General features: G+C 47.4%; 1 protein-coding gene across 3 annotated transcripts in view; it reads left to right on the top strand.

Moving 5' to 3' along the window:
• LOC120914283 (major histocompatibility complex class I-related gene protein-like) overlaps window positions 1-16,561 on the top strand; it is a 37,730-nt gene that overhangs the window by 18,027 nt on the left and 3,142 nt on the right. For all 3 annotated transcript variants that reach the window (XM_040324911.1, XM_040324913.1, XM_040324910.1), the window contains 3 exons: window positions 412-699; window positions 7,173-7,466; window positions 14,212-14,325. In XM_040324911.1, the coding sequence (XP_040180845.1) occupies window positions 412-699; window positions 7,173-7,466; window positions 14,212-14,325 (696 nt within the window). The remainder of the gene's footprint in view (window positions 1-411; window positions 700-7,172; window positions 7,467-14,211; window positions 14,326-16,561) is intronic.

The following is a 16,561-nucleotide window of genomic DNA, read 5'->3' as shown; positions in this document are numbered from 1 at the left end:
ATTTTTGACTTTTCTGAGCCTGTCAAGTCCTTCTTTTGACCCATTTTGCCAAAGGAAAGGAAGTTGCCTAATAATTATGCACACCTGATATAGGGTGTTGATGTCATTAGACCACACCCCTTCTCATTACAGAGATGCACATCACCTAATATGCTTAATTGGTAGTAGGCTTTCGAGCCTATACAGCTTGGAGTAAGACAACATGCATAAAGAGGATGATGTGGTCAAAATACTCATTTGCCTAATAATTCTGCACTCCCTGTAATCAAAGTTAAAATTTGGTTGCCTCAGCTGACTAATTTTCATTGTCTTTTTCTGGGCCTTATTAATCAAACCTAATTGTGTACATTTTAAATTGCTTTTGTTATTGCTAAATGGGTTTATATAAATTCACTATTATTTTTATTGCAGATCGAAATAACGGGCTTGTTTTACAAGTTCGATTTTGGTGCCAGATGTCTGGAGATGAGGATGATAACGTTAGCGGATATGAAGAGTTTGCGGCCAATGGGGATCATTTTATAGCGTTGGATACATTTATGTCCAAGTATGTTTCTCTGAAGCCTGATGCGAATAAGATGACGGATGCCTGGAACAGCCGCAAGTCCAGCGCTGAAAAGCAAAAGTGGTATATGGAGCAGGAGTGTAAGACATGGTTCAAGGTCTACCTGGACTATATGAAAGAGAGCTTAAAGCCTGGTAAGAATTTATTTTTTATGGAATCATGATTGTTATCTTCTAGTAGGAGTGTACCTGCCATGAAATGAGAAGAGCTCCTGGGTGCAGACTGTGTCCTCCATAACGCTACTTTCACACTGGGGCGGTGCGACATTAGCAGTAAAACACCACTAGCTTTAGCGGCACTTTACTGCTGTTGAAGTGGTGCTATTCGGCCGCTAGCAGGGCACTTTTATCCCCCGCTAGCAGCTGAGGAAAGGGTTAAAAGCGCACGAAAAGCGCAGTTGCCGAAGCACTTTGCAGACGCTTCGGCAGCAGTGGCCATTCATTTCAATGGCCAGGGGAGTGGTGGAGAAGCAGTGTATACACTGCTCCCCCACCACCCCAAAGATGCTGCTTGCGGAACTTTTTTCTCGACCTGCAAGCACACCGCCCCAGTGTGAAAGCACTTGGGCTTTCACACTGGGGAGAATTGAGAGGCGCTTTACAGGCACTATTTTTAGAGAAAATACGCCTGAAAAGCACCCCAGTGTAAAAGGGGTCTAATGATATTAATGCCAAGTTTCATATCTTTAGAGCTGCAGGTTCAGTTATTCTGGCTCTGTAGTGAAATGACACATGTTAGACCAGACCTCAGAAAGATTCTTTTATTCCTCAATAATCAAACTCAGATTATAATTGGTAGTAAGGAGGCCCATTACAATGCATTCTAGGGACAAATTATAAGGCAAAATAGGAGCAGCCATAGAAAGAATATAATAGTTGATATGTGTGTCCCCTTAAAATAAACCATTAAAGGCTAAGTTCACATTGAGCTAAGCTGCCACAACTCCTATCTTTGCATGCAGGCACGTCTCCCCCCAGTGTAACATGCAGGGGTCCAGAACTGTTGGCGGGGTGTCTGTGTAACAAACTGTGGGGGGCTGTGTAATGTAAAGGGGTCCAGAGGTGCAGGGTGCTATGTAATGTAAAAGGGTCCAGAGGTGCAGGGTGCTGTGTAATGTAAAGGGGTCCAGAGGTGCTGGGTGCTGTGTAATGTAAAAGGGTCCAGAGGTGCAGGGTGCTGTGTAATGTGAAAGGGTCAAGAGGTGCAGTGTTATGTAATGTAAAGGGGTCCAGGGTTCTGTGTAATGTAAAGGGGTCCAGAGGTGCAGGGTGCTGTGTAATGTAAAGGGGTCCAGAGGTGCAGGGTGCTGTGTAATGTAAAGGGGTCCAGAGGTGCAGGGTGCTGTGTAATGTAAAGGGGCCCAGAGGTGCTGGGTGCTGTGTAATGTAAAAGGGTCCAGAGGTGCAGGGTGCTGTGTAATGTAAAGGGGCCCAGAGGTGCAGGGTGCTGTGTAATGTAAAGGGGTCTAGAGGTGCAGGGTGCTGTGTAATGTAAAAGGGTCAAGAGTTGCGGTGTTATGTAATGTAAAGGGGTCCAGGGTGCTGTGTAATGTAAAGGGGTCCAGAGGTGCAGGGTGCTGTGTAATATAAAGGGGTCCAGAGGTACAAGGTGCTGGAACCCCACATTCCATCATTAACCGCCGCCACAAAGTGCCGCCATGCCCCCCCCCCCCCCCCCCCGGGCTACTCAGTCTAAAATGCCCGGGCCTATTTTTTGTCCCAGTCCGGGTATGTTTGCATGGCATCTCCAGCATCTCTCCAGACGGGCCTGGCCGCATGCTAAACTATGGAATAGGAGGACCCACCTATCTATCTATTCACTCTGTATTCAATCAGGCAGGTGTTCAACCTTTGGCCTGTGGTTTGCATGCAGCCTGGGTCCATTGGGAGGGATGCTGGGGAAGCCATGTAAACATCAAGATGAGCAAACTAACCATAGTTCTGTCAAACTAACACTTGCCTAACCCAACAGGAAATCAACGAACCTCAAACATAGTGCACAAACTCCCTTGAAGACCATAAGAGCCAAATCTTATAATTCTGTCTGGTCTCTGTACGTTGAGCTTCGCATTCACAGCAAATTGTACATTCTTGGCACAGTGCCTTGGTGCTGGGATGAATCAACTTCTACACATACGTGAAAGTTACATAATCCCGCACCAGCCAATTAAGACGGCCCAAAACCCTACACCAGGTAGAAGCCAGGGAGAGGAGGACACCTCTGGTGGAGCAGAGGCGAGTGTTTGCTTACTTTAGTTCTGCTTTAACAATAACTATATGGCAAATTTTTGAACTTTAAACATTTTTGAGGACATATAAAAAAAAATTGTTTTTTATAAAAAAAATTACTTTTAGGTAGATTCAGAAAGAGTTAGGCCGGCTTATCTACAGATAAGTCGACCTAACTCTGACCTATGTTTAAGTGTATTCTCCAACAGAGATACGCTTAAACATATCTAAGATAGGACGGCTTGCGCCGTCCTATCTTAGATTGCATTGTTTTGGCTGACCGCTAGGTGGCGCTTCCATTGCGGCCGGCGTAGATTATGTAAATGAGCTTGTACGCCGATTCACGAACGTACGCGCGGCCGCCGCAGTCGAATTACGTCGTTTCCGTAAGAGATAGGCCGCCTAAAGTTAGAGCTATGCTCTAGTGGACTAGTAATGTTAAATATGGCTGCCGTTCCCGCCGCGAAATTCGAAATGTTTACGTCGTTTGCGTAAGTCGTCCGCGAATCGGGATTTACGTTGTTTACGTCCATGTCAAAATCAATAGGCCCGTACGGCGTACTTAGCCGCAATGCGCACTGGGAAATGTAGTCGGCCGGCGCATGCGATGGTGAGCCGTTGGTATTACAAGTTATTACCACCAGATGTGTAAGCTGGCGCCATCTGGTGGTGGCCGTTGGTATTACAAGTTAAGCATTACAAGTTAAACAGCAATTCTAATGTAATTTTTCACTATTTTCACTGCCATCTTCTTCCCTCGAAATTAGAACCCCCAAACATTATATATATTTTTTATCCTAACACCCTAGAGAATAAAATGGCGATAGTTGCAATACTTTCTGTCACGCCGTATTTGCGCAGCGGTCTTACAAGCGCACTTTTTTGGGACAAAATTACACTTTTTGTAATTAAAAAATAAGACAACAGTAAAGTTATCCCCATTTTTTTTTATATTATGAAAGATAATGTTATGCCGAGTAAATTCATACCCAACATGTCATGCTTCAAAATTGCGTCCGCTCGTGGAATGCCGACAAACTTTTACCCTTTAAAATCTTCATAGGCCGCGTTTAAAAAAATCTACAGGTTGCATGTTTTGAGTTACAGAGGAGGTCTAGGGCTAGAATTATTGCTCTCGCTCTACCAATCGCGGTGATACCTCACATGTGTGGTTTGAACACCGTTTACATATGTGGGCGCTGCTCACGTATGTTTTCGCTTCTGCGCGCAAGCTTGGCGGGACGGGCGCGTTTTCTGGCTCCTAACTTTTTTAGCTGGCTCCTAGATTCCAAGCAAATTTGTCAAACCCTGTACTATACTATAATTAGAGCTCCAAAAGTAATTAAGTTCACAAATTAACAGTTAAATGCCAAAATCAATCATCACCCAAATTGCTGATGCGTTTCAGAAACCTAGGGCCAAATTCTCAAAAGAGATACGCAGGCGGAACTGCTGTTCAGCCTGCGTATCCCTGTGCCTAACTTTGGAAACGATCCTCAAAAGGCTTTTTCCAAAGTTAGGCAGAAGATCTGACATCTGTAAGACACTTACACGGTCAGATTTTAGGATGCAGTACCGCATCCGCCGCTGGGGGCATTTCTCATTGAAATGCTGCTTTGCGTATGCAAATGAGGACTTAAGCAGATCCACAAAGCTTTTCAGCATTGTGATTTCTGCGTAAGTTCCGATTTGCTTGCGCAAAACTAGGGCTGGTTTTACAATGTGGAAAGTTAGTAACACCATGTAAAAGCACATTTAAGCGACGGCATTTGGTATGCATTCCTGAGGGAGAACTCCACGGCAATTTGTAAAATCAAAACCGGCATGGGTTCCCCCCCAGGAGCATACCAGGCCCTTAGGTCTGGTATGGGTTGTAAGGAGACCCCCCCTACGCCGAAAATTCGACGTAGGGGGTCCCCCTACAATCCATACCAGACCCGTATCCAAAGCACGCTACCCGGCCGGCCAGGAATGGGAGTGGGGACGAGCGAGCGCCCCCCCCCCCTACTGAAGCCGTACCAGGCCGCATGCCCTCAACATGGGGGGGTTGGGTGCTCTGGGGCAGGGGGGCGCACTGCGGGCCCCCCCACCCCAGAGCACCCTGTCCCCATGTTGATGAGGACAGGACCTCTTCCCGACAACCCTGGCCATTGGTTGTCAGGGTCTGCGGGCGGGGGCTTATCGGAATCTGGGAGTCCCCTCAAATAAGGGGGCCCCCAGATACCGGCCCCCCACCCTAAGTGAATGGAGTAAATCATTTATTAGTCTGCTCCGGAGGCCCCCCCTGTCTTCTTTAGCTCTAATACCAGGGGGGGCTTCTTCTTCCGCTCTCCGGGGGTCTTCTCCGCTCTCCGGGGGGGTCTTCTTCTTCCGCTCTCCGGGGGGGGGGTCTTCTCCGCTCTCCGGGGGGGGGGTCTTCTATCTTCGCCGCTCTCCGCTGTTGACTCGGCGCACCCTGGTTCTTCTCCAGCTGTCCGGTGCCTTCTTCTTCAGCGCTGGCTGCCTGCTATCTTCGTGTGTTAGCTCAATTACTAGCAGGCAGCCAGCGCGGTCTTCTGTGACGTCATCTTCTTCTCTTCTCTTCTTCTCCCTTCTTCCGATGTTGACCCGACGCCTCTTCTCGCTGCAATGATGGAAGCGCGCCTTGCATCCCATTTATATAGGCCTCACCGTCCCATCATGCTCCGGTAGGTACCCACGTGGGTAGGCACCCACCACGTGGGTGCCTACCCATGTGGGAGGCAAAGTAACTATCACTTTGCCTCCAGGTGAATGGGTAGGGGTACGATGTACCCCATATCCATTCACTTAGGGTGGGGGGCCGGTATCTGGGGGCCCCCTTATTTGAGGGGACTCCCAGATTCCGATAAGCCCCCGCCCGCAGACCCCGACAACCAACGGCCAGGGTTGTCGGGAAGAGGTCCTGTCCTCATCAACATGGGGACAGGGTGCTCTGGGGTGGGGGGGCCCGCAGTGCGCCCCCCTGCCCCAGAGCACCCAACCCCCCCATGTTGAGGGCATGCGGCCTGGTACGGCTCAGGAGGGGGGGGGGGCGCTCGCTCGTCCCCACTCCCATTCCTGGCCAGTCGGGTAGCGTGCTTTGGATACGGGTCTGGTATGGATTGTAGGGGGACCCCCTACGTCGAATTTTCGGCGTAGGGGGGGGTCTCCTTACAACCCATACCAGACCTAAGGGCCTGGTATGCTCCTGGGGTGGGGGAACCTATGCCGGTTTTTTATTTGAAAATTGGCATGGAGTTCTCCCTCTCAGGAATGCATGCCGAGCGACGCTGTCAATTTTTTTTTAATTTATTTTTTTCCCGGCGCGTATTTTTTTTTTCACCCGTCGCAACTTTATTGTCCCTTCACAATCCACAAAGCCCGGCGTAAATTACGTTCGCGCGCTGCACGTCGGGAAAATTACGTCACACGCATGCGCAGTACGGCCGGCGCGGGAGCGCGCCTCATTTAAATTGTAATCGCCCCCCGGAGAGGAGGACCGCCTTGCGACGGAGGCACTTAAGTTACACGGCGTGTAATTTCTAGGTAAGTGCTTTGAAGATCGGGCACTTAGGTAGAAATTTAACGCCTGTGTAACTTAACTGCTGAAAGTTAAGTTAGGCAGCTTTTTTGAGAATTTGGCCCCTAGTTCGCTTCTTCAGGAGTAGATGCTATTGATGAAAAATCGAATAAAAAAATATTAAGCAAAACTATTTAAAAAATATTGATATAGAATAACACACTCCTAAAATAAGGGGAAAAAAAGGGGAAAAATACTGTGGTTAAATAAAAAATGGAGGGATGGGATGGAGGTATATCACTTCACGTACTGGATCACTTTATACAATTATTGAAATGCATGGAAATGTTACGATATTTTTATTTATTTGTTTACTTTTTGCCATTGGAGCCTCCACTGTATGTCATCACTATGTAAAAGCTGACATGGTGAACACATATTTAAGGGACCACTCGGAAAAGTCAAGAATATTAAAGAAGAATTCAAGGATTTTTTGCCCCACGCAGTGGGGTTGTGCTTGCACTGCATGAGTTAGCTGCTCATTTTTGTCCTGGGGTGAGGAGAGCAGAGATATGCTTACCTAATCCACCAATCCGCTGGTCCCTGCTGATCCTGCCCCCAGCACACTAGCGGTCTTGTGTGGTGGCCAATCCTGATGTCATCATGCCAATAGACTGCCTCTGGATATGAGTATGGCAGGAAGAGTCCACCGTTGGACATAGGGGAATGCTGTTTTTCCGAGGAACGAAGGATGAGGTGAGTATGGTCTTTTAGTGCACCCCTGGACAAAACAAACGGGGAAGAAAAAATTCCCTGAGTTGTGCTTTAAATCATTGTCTTTTTTTCTGTTTTTTTTTAGTACGTCCAGAAGTGAAGGTGTGGGATCATCATCAATCAGAGGAGAAGACGAGACTTCATTGTTTGGCATACGGTTTTCACCCCCCAGATGTGGATGTGAAGTGGGTGAGGAATGGAAAGGACCATATTCCTTCATATGAAATGACTCCAATTCTCCCCCATCCTGATGGCACCTATCAGATCAGAGTCAGTGTGGAAGTGCCAACAATGGAGGGATACAACTACTCCTGTCATGTGCACCACAGCAGTCTGGATTATGTTCTTATTGTGACTCTGACAGAACAGGATATGCAAGGTACAGCACTTTTTTTCAGATCTAAACATAGTGATATGCAAACTTTTTGGCCTCGTACAGACGACCGGACTGTTCGCTGAAATCGGTCCGCCGTCGCCGCGACGATGACGCGGCAACGTGCGCAACGCTGGAAGGTCAATGCTTCCATGCATGCGCCGAAGTGATTCGACGCATGCGAGGGATGGCGGCCGGTCGGACATGTACGGTGAGTCTGTACAGACGACTGAACATGTCCGACGGACAGGATTCCAGCGGACATGTTTCTTAGAATGCTAAGAAACATTTGTCCGCTCGAAAACAGTCGAGTGGACAAATGTCCGCTGGAAACCTGTCCGGTCGGCTGTACACACGACCGAACATGTCTGCTGAAACTGGTCCACGGACCAGTTTCAGCAGACATGTTCGGTCGTGTGTACGAGGCCTTTGTGTCCAGTCCAAACTTTTTTTCTAAGGGCCAGTTCACATATGTGTGGTTTTGTAAGCAGTGTTGCCAACCTACCGTGTTTCCCCGAAAATAAGCCCGGGTCTTATATTAATTTTGGCACCCAAAAACACACTAGGGCTTATTTTCGGGGTAGGTCTTATCATGCCGTGTGCTGTCTTCTCTCCCCCATGCCTGTCATAAATCCCCTGTGGAACCGTGTAAAGTGCTTGTAAAATCCTAGAATCCACTACATATTGCAAAATGTGTATGTCTCTGCAATCCATTAGTGCCACATACCTTATAGTGCTTGGCACATCTGTAACCCACCAAAGCTCTCTTCCCCTTCTTCGAGCACTGCAGAGGCAGGGGGGCCTGACATCCCCCGCTGACAGCTTGCAGAAGAGCAGAGTGACATCAGCTGAGCGCCGCTCGGCGCTTCCATGGCCAGCCGGGGCCCTCATCCCAGCTCCGAGCACTGCAGAGGAAGGGGGGCCCCAACATCTCCTGCTGACAGCTTGCAAATACCGTAAACAGAGCGGAGTGACATCAGCCATGCGCCGCTCGGCGCTTCTGTGCTCCGTCGGAAGCCTCTTCCAAGCTCCGAGAACTGCAGAGGGAGGGGAGCTTGAGATCCCCCACTGACATCTGAGAGGAGAGGAGAAGAGGAAAGCAGCGTGAGATCAGCTGAGAGCAGCGGAAGGTCAGCGATATGCCGTAGGTATTTGGCACAACTAGATCGCATAAACACCCACCCACCCACACACTCTCTACACTTAATAACACTGTAATAGAGTGGACAGCACTGTAAACTAGGTCTTATTTTTGGGGTAGGACTTATATTGCAGCCCTTCCCGAAAATCACACTAGGTCTTATTTTCGGGGTAGGTCTTATTTTCGGGGAAACACGGTACTAGATTGAAATTCACTGACACAACACCCAACATTTACTGGCACAGCTAAGTATTTAATGACAGTTCAAAAAGTTCCAAAATTACAGTTTTAAGTGCAAATTCCAGTATTTATGCTACAAATAAGTGCAATATGCAAGTACCAATGCGATTTAAGGTAGATATTAAGGCAAAAAGCATATTTCTTATTTTTTTTCCGATATAGTAAGTAAGTAGCTAAGGGACAGGACTCAGAAGGGCAAGAAATTAGAATGGGCGATGTACTCTCACAGTGATACTGACAGCAGTGTGCAGCAGCACAGATGATGATAACTCATCACCGACATTACACGTCCTCTCCTGAGTCACAGTGACAGTCTCTCTCCATGCCTGGTGGTCCCTTCAGTCCCCTCCAGTTCAAACAGCACTGACAGTCCCGCTTCTGGCTTGCCTTTCTCCCGTCCTGCAGACCCACACACACGAGGCTCTGGCCACTCGGCTCGGCTCCCTTGCACCATGACATCACACGACACGCTCAGACATCGCCTCCATCAGATCCGTCTCCCCACCAGCACCGCCCAAACACACTGTAGCAGGCACTTGGATGGTCTCAGCCGGCTCCGGACCCAAGCTGCTCATGCACAGTTCCGAGCCAAGTGTCAGAGCCATATTTTTTACTGGCAACCTTTTCCTCTTACTGGCATTCACTGGCAGGTGAAAAGTGCCAATTTTTTACTGGCTGGCAGTAAAAATACTGGCAGTTGGCAACACTGGTTGTAGGTGCACTACCATGGACCTCTATATGGCATGCAATTTGATGAAACTGTATCAAAGGTGCAGCAATCAGGACTTTTTTTTAACACACTGCACATTGCAACAATACACATGAAACCCACAGGTGTGATTGGAGCCTTACTCTCCAACAGCTAGACAGACAGAAATAAAAAAACTTTTCTTTAGTAAATTAGATGCATACTAAGGCCCGGATTCACATACATCGGCGCATATTTATGCCGCCGTATCGTATCTAATATACGCTACGCCGACGCAGCGCAGAGAGGCAAGCCCCGAATTCGCAAAGCACTTGCCTCCCAAACTACGCTGGGTTTCCTCGGCATAAGCCGTCGTAGGTGGAAGTGGGCCTTGCTAATGAGGCGTGACCCCATGCAAATGATGGGCCGAGCGCCATACAAGTACTTAAAACGAACAGCGCATGTGCCGTCCCGTGGACGCATCCCAGTGCGCATGCTCAGAATCACGTCGGAACAACTGGCTAAGATACATTGAATCACCGCCTACGGTGTGAACGTAACCTACGCCCAGCCCTATTCACGTACTACGTAAACGACGGACTTGTGTCGTAAAATACGACGGCTTGTGTTCCCTGGTCCATACCTTTGCATGGGTTGCGCCTCCTATATGGGGAATAACTTTACGCCGGACGTACGACTTACGCAAACCGCGTATATTATGCGCCGGGCGCAAGTACGTTTGTGAATCGCCATATTTCCCTCATTTGCATATTTGAATCTAAAATCAATGGGAGCGCCAGCATAAATATACGCCCACGATATGCCGGCGTAGGCAAGTTACGTCGGTCGGATGAAGCCTGTTTTTAGGCGTATCTTAGTTCTGTGGGCACGGCGCACAGATACGACGGCGCATATTTACACTTACGCGGCGTATCTCGAGATACGTCGGCGTAAGTGCTTTGTGAATCCGGGCCTAAGACTGCAGTAATTTTTTATTCCCATGTCTCTGCTTTCTACTGCAGATTGTCCTTTACCTCCTGTCTGAGGAATCTTGTTGTAGGTGTCACCGGCGCAAAAGAAATTAAAAACCGTGATCTGCTGCAGTACTGTGTAAACCCTATGCAGGGGTTAAATGTGCATAAAAAGAAAAATGTTACTGCGCTGATCTAATTATCCAGAGGGTTTAATCTCTGTAGATGTGAACTGTGGGCTGATATAATACACAATCAACCATGTGTGAAAAAAAATATCAGGGACACGATGTACCCAATATTTAGTGTGGATAACCTAAATACAAACGATCTATAGAAATATATATTATGCAAGTGTGACACAATATTTTAAACATGAACCAAAGATTTAGGTTGGTGTATCGGCATACACATCAATATGCCATAGTGCTCCCGTGAAGGAAAAAAATGGCTTCTATTGCTACTACTAGCCGACTAAATAGTGAAAACAAACGATGCAAAAAATATATAAATATATGTAAATAAAAAATATTCAAGAAAACAAACAATGTGCAATGTGCCAACTGCACTGTGAATAGTCCAATGACTAATATTGGAAACAAATAATACCAAAAAATATATATGAATAAAAAGTAATCAAGAGGCCAGTAGAATGTGCAATGTGCTAGCTGCACTGGCCCGGATTCAGAGAGCAATTGCGCCTGCGTAACCATAGTTACGCAGCGCAATTGCTTGCTTGCGCCGGCGTTACGAATGCTCCTGATTCAGGAACATCGTAACGCCGACTGCAGCCTAAAATCTGCGTGGCATAAGGCTCTTATGCCACGCAGATTTTAGGCTGCATTCTTGCGATGACCGCTAGGGGGCGCTCCCATTGTCCTCAGTGTATAGTATGCAAATTGCATACTAACACCGATTCACAATGTTGCGCGAGCCCTGCGTACGCAAGTTACGGAGTTTCCGTACGGCGTCTTTAGCGTAAGGCTGACCCTTCTAATAGTAGGGGCAGCCAATGCTAAAGTATACCCGCCGTTCCCGCGTCGTGAAATTTGAATTTCAAGTCGTTTGCGTAAGTGATTCGTGAATGGCGCTGGACGCCATTCACGTTCACTTTGAAGCAAATGACGTCCTTGCGACGTCATTTGCCGCAATGCACGTCGGGAAAGTTTCCAGACGGTGCATGCGCTTTACGATCGGCGCGGGAACGCGCTTAATTTAAATGATTCCCGCCCCCCGCGGGATCATTTAAATTGCGCGCGCTTACGCCGGGCAATTTTGCCGGCACGCCCTCGCAATTTACGGAGCTACTGCTCCGTGAATCGAGGGCAGCGGCGCAAATTTGCGGGGGCGCAGGGCAAAATCGTTGCCCTGTGCCTCCGTAATTTAGGCGCAATTCTTACTGAATCTGGGCCACTGAAAATAGTCCAATGGCAGGCAATCTTGCTCTTATACAATAGGTTCCAGTATAACAAGAGTTCAATGCTGGTAGTGCTGTATACAGAAAAGTGCAGCTGTCTCTTCCACCCGACAAAGATGTGCCACCATCACCAATGGTTAAACTCAACACTCACCAGACCCCGGATAATATTAGGCCCCAAAGTGGTGTCTTTTCTTTGTCCGTCAGTGGGTGTTGCCTCCTTCTCCCTTTTACAAGATATCCTTAAATCCTCAAAAACAAGGGGCTCATCATGGTGTAGTATGTTAAAACGTATTTATTAAAAAGATAAAAAAAGTTGCACTTACAATAAGGAGTGCCTCTGACCAGCACTGAGTGTCTTTGGCAGTGTCAACCGTTAAAAGCCGCTGACCAGCATTTAAATAGCGTCCTAGAAGGTGTGCGTACCCCGCTTTTCTCCTCATGTGTTGCTACAAGGGATCCTGGCATGCTTCCCCCTCCGTGTGTGTGTCCAGACAGCCTCTACGCGTTTCGCTATTGCGTCATCAGGAAAGCTTTGCTCCTAAGATGTGGCTAGCAGGACTTTTTTTAGGCCCCTTTCACACTGGGGCGGGAGGTGCGTCGGCGGTAAAGCACCGCTATTTTTAGCGGCACTTTACGGGCAATTTCACGGCCATATTCGGGCGCTAGCAGGGCGGTTTTATCCTTGCTAGCGGCCGAGAATGGGTTAAAAGCCATGCAAAGCGCCTCTGCAGAGTCGCATTGCAGGCGGTATAGCCACGGTGCCCATTGATTTAAATGGGCAGGAGCGGTGGAGGAGCAGTATACACACCGCTCCTTCACCGCTCCAAAGATGCGGCTGGCAGGACTTTTTTTACTGCCCTGCTAGCGCACCGCCCTAGTGTGAAAGCCCTCAGGCTTTCACACTGGAGAAACAGCAGCGGTTGTTCAGGGTCGGTTTGCAGGCGCTATTTTTAGTGCAATAGCGCCTGCAAACCGCTCCAGTGTGAAAGGGGTCTTAGGAGACACACTAATGTCTATGGAGGCTTACTGCAACCCATATATTCATTTTAACCACTTGCCGACCTCCTCATGTAGATATACGTCAGCAGAATGGCACGGACAGTCACAAGTACGTACCTGTACGTGCTCTGCTTGACGTGGGTCGGGGGTCCGATCGGAACCCCCCCCCCCCCGGTACATGCGGTGGTCGGTAAGCCTTGGGGAGCGATCCGGGACGACGGCGCAGCTATTCGTTTTTATAGCTGCCCCGCCGCGATCGCTCCCCGGAGCTGAAGAACGGGGAGAGCCGTATGTAAACACGGCTTCCCCGTGCTTCACTGTGGCGGCGCATCGATCGAGTGATCCCTTTTATTAGGGAGACTCGATCGATGACGTCAGTCCTACAGCCACACCCCCCTACAGTTGTAAACACACACTAAGTGAACCCTAAATGTTACAGCGCCCCCTGTGTTTAACTCCCAAACTGCAACTGTAATTTTCACAATAAACAATGCAATTTAAATGCATTTTTTGCTGTGAAAATGACAATGGTCACAAAAATGTGTCAAAATTGTCCGAAGTGTCCGCCATAATGTCGCAGTCACGAAAAAAAATCGCTGATTGCCGCCATTAGTAGTAAAAAAAATAAAAATGCAATAAAACTATCCCCTATTTTGTAAACGCTATAAATTTTGCGCAAACCAACCGATAAACGATTATTGCGATTTTTTTTACCAAAAATAGGTAGAACAATACGTATCGGCCTAAACTGAGGAAAACAAAATGTATATATGTTTTTGGGGGATATTTATTATAGCAAAAAGTAAAAAATATTGCATTTTTTTCAAAATTGGCGCTCTATATTTGTTTATAGCGCAAAAAATAAAAACCGCAGAGGTGATCAAATACCACCAAAAGAAAGCTCTATTTGTGGGGAAAAAAGGACGCCAATTTTGTTTGGGAACCACGTCGCACGACCGCGCAATTGTCTGTTAAAGCAACGCAGTCCCGAACTGTAAAAACACCTTGGGTCTTTAGGCAGCATATTGGTCCGGCCCTTAAGTGGTTAAGAATGCTTCACAAAACAGAATAAAAACATACTTCTCATCAGAAAGCAGTTGAGGCCAGTGTGTAGATCCACTATCAAATGCCAAGATGTGGCAATTGAAGAAGGTATGAAAGAACAGGTGGGGATGGGTCCTTTCATCAACTGCCACTTGTGATGGATAATGTGGCTTATTTTCAACTGCCATTGAAAAATAAAATAAAATGCAGCAAACCTATTCATTGTCTTTTCTTATTTTCCTGAACAGAATCAAAAACGGGAAAACAGTCCTCTGGGCTCACAGCACTGTATATTGTCATTATCGTTTTAATTCTTTTGGTGATTTGTGGTCTTGTGATCATTGTAAAGAAATTCTATTCAAGTAAGTATGGCGGCTGGAAACATCTGAATATGGGTACAGAGTATTTTGGGTTCATTTGTATGTTTTAAAAGGAAGCTACAGTATAATGGTTTTGAGTGATTTAAAGCAAAGTTCCTCCTGGGGAAAAAAATGAAAAGTCAGCAGCTACTGCATTTAATATAAGGACACCTACCTGTCCAGGGAGCCTGCAATGTTGGCACCCGAAGCCGCCCCATCCCTCGGCTCCGGGTGCAGGCGCTGGCATCCTTACTAAGGGAAACAGGAAGTGAAGGCTTGTAGCTTCACAGCCTGTTGCCTACTGTGCTAGGGTGACCACATTTACAAACTACCATTCAGGGACACCCTCCCTTCCCAAAAGTCAGCTTGTGCTGTAACGAATCACAGCACAGTGATTGGACACAATAGGCGGGATTTATTATTTCTCCAATCACAAGCAGGGGGTGGGGGATTGTGCTCCCCCAGGCATTCCTAGCCAGGACAAGTACTGTCAGTGAGTAAAGCCGTGATGTGACGGCCATTTTTGGGGGGCATTAGATTGGCTGGAGGGTGGCTGTGTCAGCTTCATTCAGGGACACTGTATTGTCCTGGAATGAAGGTGCCCGGGACAGACCTGCAAAATGCGGGACTGTCCCGAGCATTCCAGGACAAGTGGTCACCCTACTGTGCATGCGTAAGTCACGACACAACGCATTCTGAATGATCGCTGCTGTCTTCTGGGACCTGTGTGTCTCCAAGAATGCAGCGGGCGGGGTTAGGGGGGACATTGGGCAGTTCATTGCACAAAGTGCAGCAATCTTTTTCAAGAAGTGGGAGCAGATACCAGGTATCCGCTCCCCCCTGAAAGGTGGCAAATGTGGCACCAGGGGGGGAATTCGATCCGCAGAAGTTCCACTTCTGGGTGAAACTCTGCTTTAATGTTTATATTTTTATCTAGTTATAAAAATCTTGCAACAAACATAGTGGTAACACAAGATTGCTGAGCATTATGCATTTTAACTACAGAGAAGCTGTTTGCCTTCTGACTGTTTCTATCTGATTGAAACTTCAAACTAAACAGATCAGGCAGGGTGGGGGTTGAGGGGGAATGGATCACTGTTCTAAAGCTGGCCAAAGAATGGATTGAAATTTGGATTGCCGGTGTCCAGCAATTGTGTCACGGAGCTGAAGAACAGGGAGATGTCAGTGTAAACACAACATCTCCCCGTTCTTTCTAGTGACATATCACTGATCGAATGTTCCCTCTCATCGGAAACAGCGATCAGTGACGTGTTACGGCAAGCCACACCCCCTAACAGTTAGAAACACTTCCTAGGTCACACTTAACCCCTTCAGTGCCCCCTACAGGTTAACCCCTTCACTGCCAGTGTAATTTTTACAGTAATCAGTGCATTTTTATAGCACTGGTCGCTGTAAAAATTACAATGGTCCCAAAATGGTGTCAAACGTGTCCAATGTGTCAGCCATAATATCGCAGTCATGATAAAAATCGCTGATCACCACCATTACTAGTAAAAAAAAAATATTAATAAAAATGCCATCAAACTATCCCCTATTTTGTAGACACTATGGGCCAGATTCAGAAAGAGATACGACGGCGTATCTCCTGATACGCCGTCGTATCTCTGAGTTCCGACAGTCGTATCTATCCGCCTGATTCATAGAATCAGGTTACGCATAGATATCCCTAAGATCCGACAGGTGTAAGTGACTTACACCGTCGGATCTTAGGCTGCAATCTCACGCTGGCCGCTAGGTGGCGCTTCAGTTTGTTTACGCGAGGAATATGCAAATGAGGAGATTCAGAAACGAACGACCGCCCGGTGCTTTTTTTTACGTTGTTTGCGTTCGGCTTTTTCCGGCGTATAGTTACCCCTGCTATATGAGGGGTAGCTAATGTTAAGTATGGCCGTCGTTCCCGAGCCGAGTTTTGAAATTTTACGTCGTTTGCGTAAGTCGTTCGCGAATACGGCTGGACGTAATTTACGTTCACGTCGAAAGCAATGACGTCCTTGCGACGTCATTTAGAGCAATGCACACTGGGAGATTTTACGGACAGCGCATGCGCCGTTCAAGTAAAACGTAAAAAACGCGGGGTCAAGGGAAATTGAAATAAAACACGCCCCCTACATCCCCATTTGAATTACGTGGCCTTACGCCGCAACACATACGCTACGCCGGTCTAACTAAGGGCGCAAGTTCTTTCTGAATAATGTTTTTTTATTTTTTGTGGTTGAAC

The sequence above is a fragment of the Rana temporaria genome, chromosome 9, assembly GCF_905171775.1.
Source record: "Rana temporaria chromosome 9, aRanTem1.1, whole genome shotgun sequence".
Lineage (NCBI taxonomy): Eukaryota > Metazoa > Chordata > Amphibia > Anura > Ranidae > Rana > Rana temporaria.
Note: the sequence above shows the minus strand (reverse complement) of the source record. Positions and strands in the feature narration are given on the sequence as shown.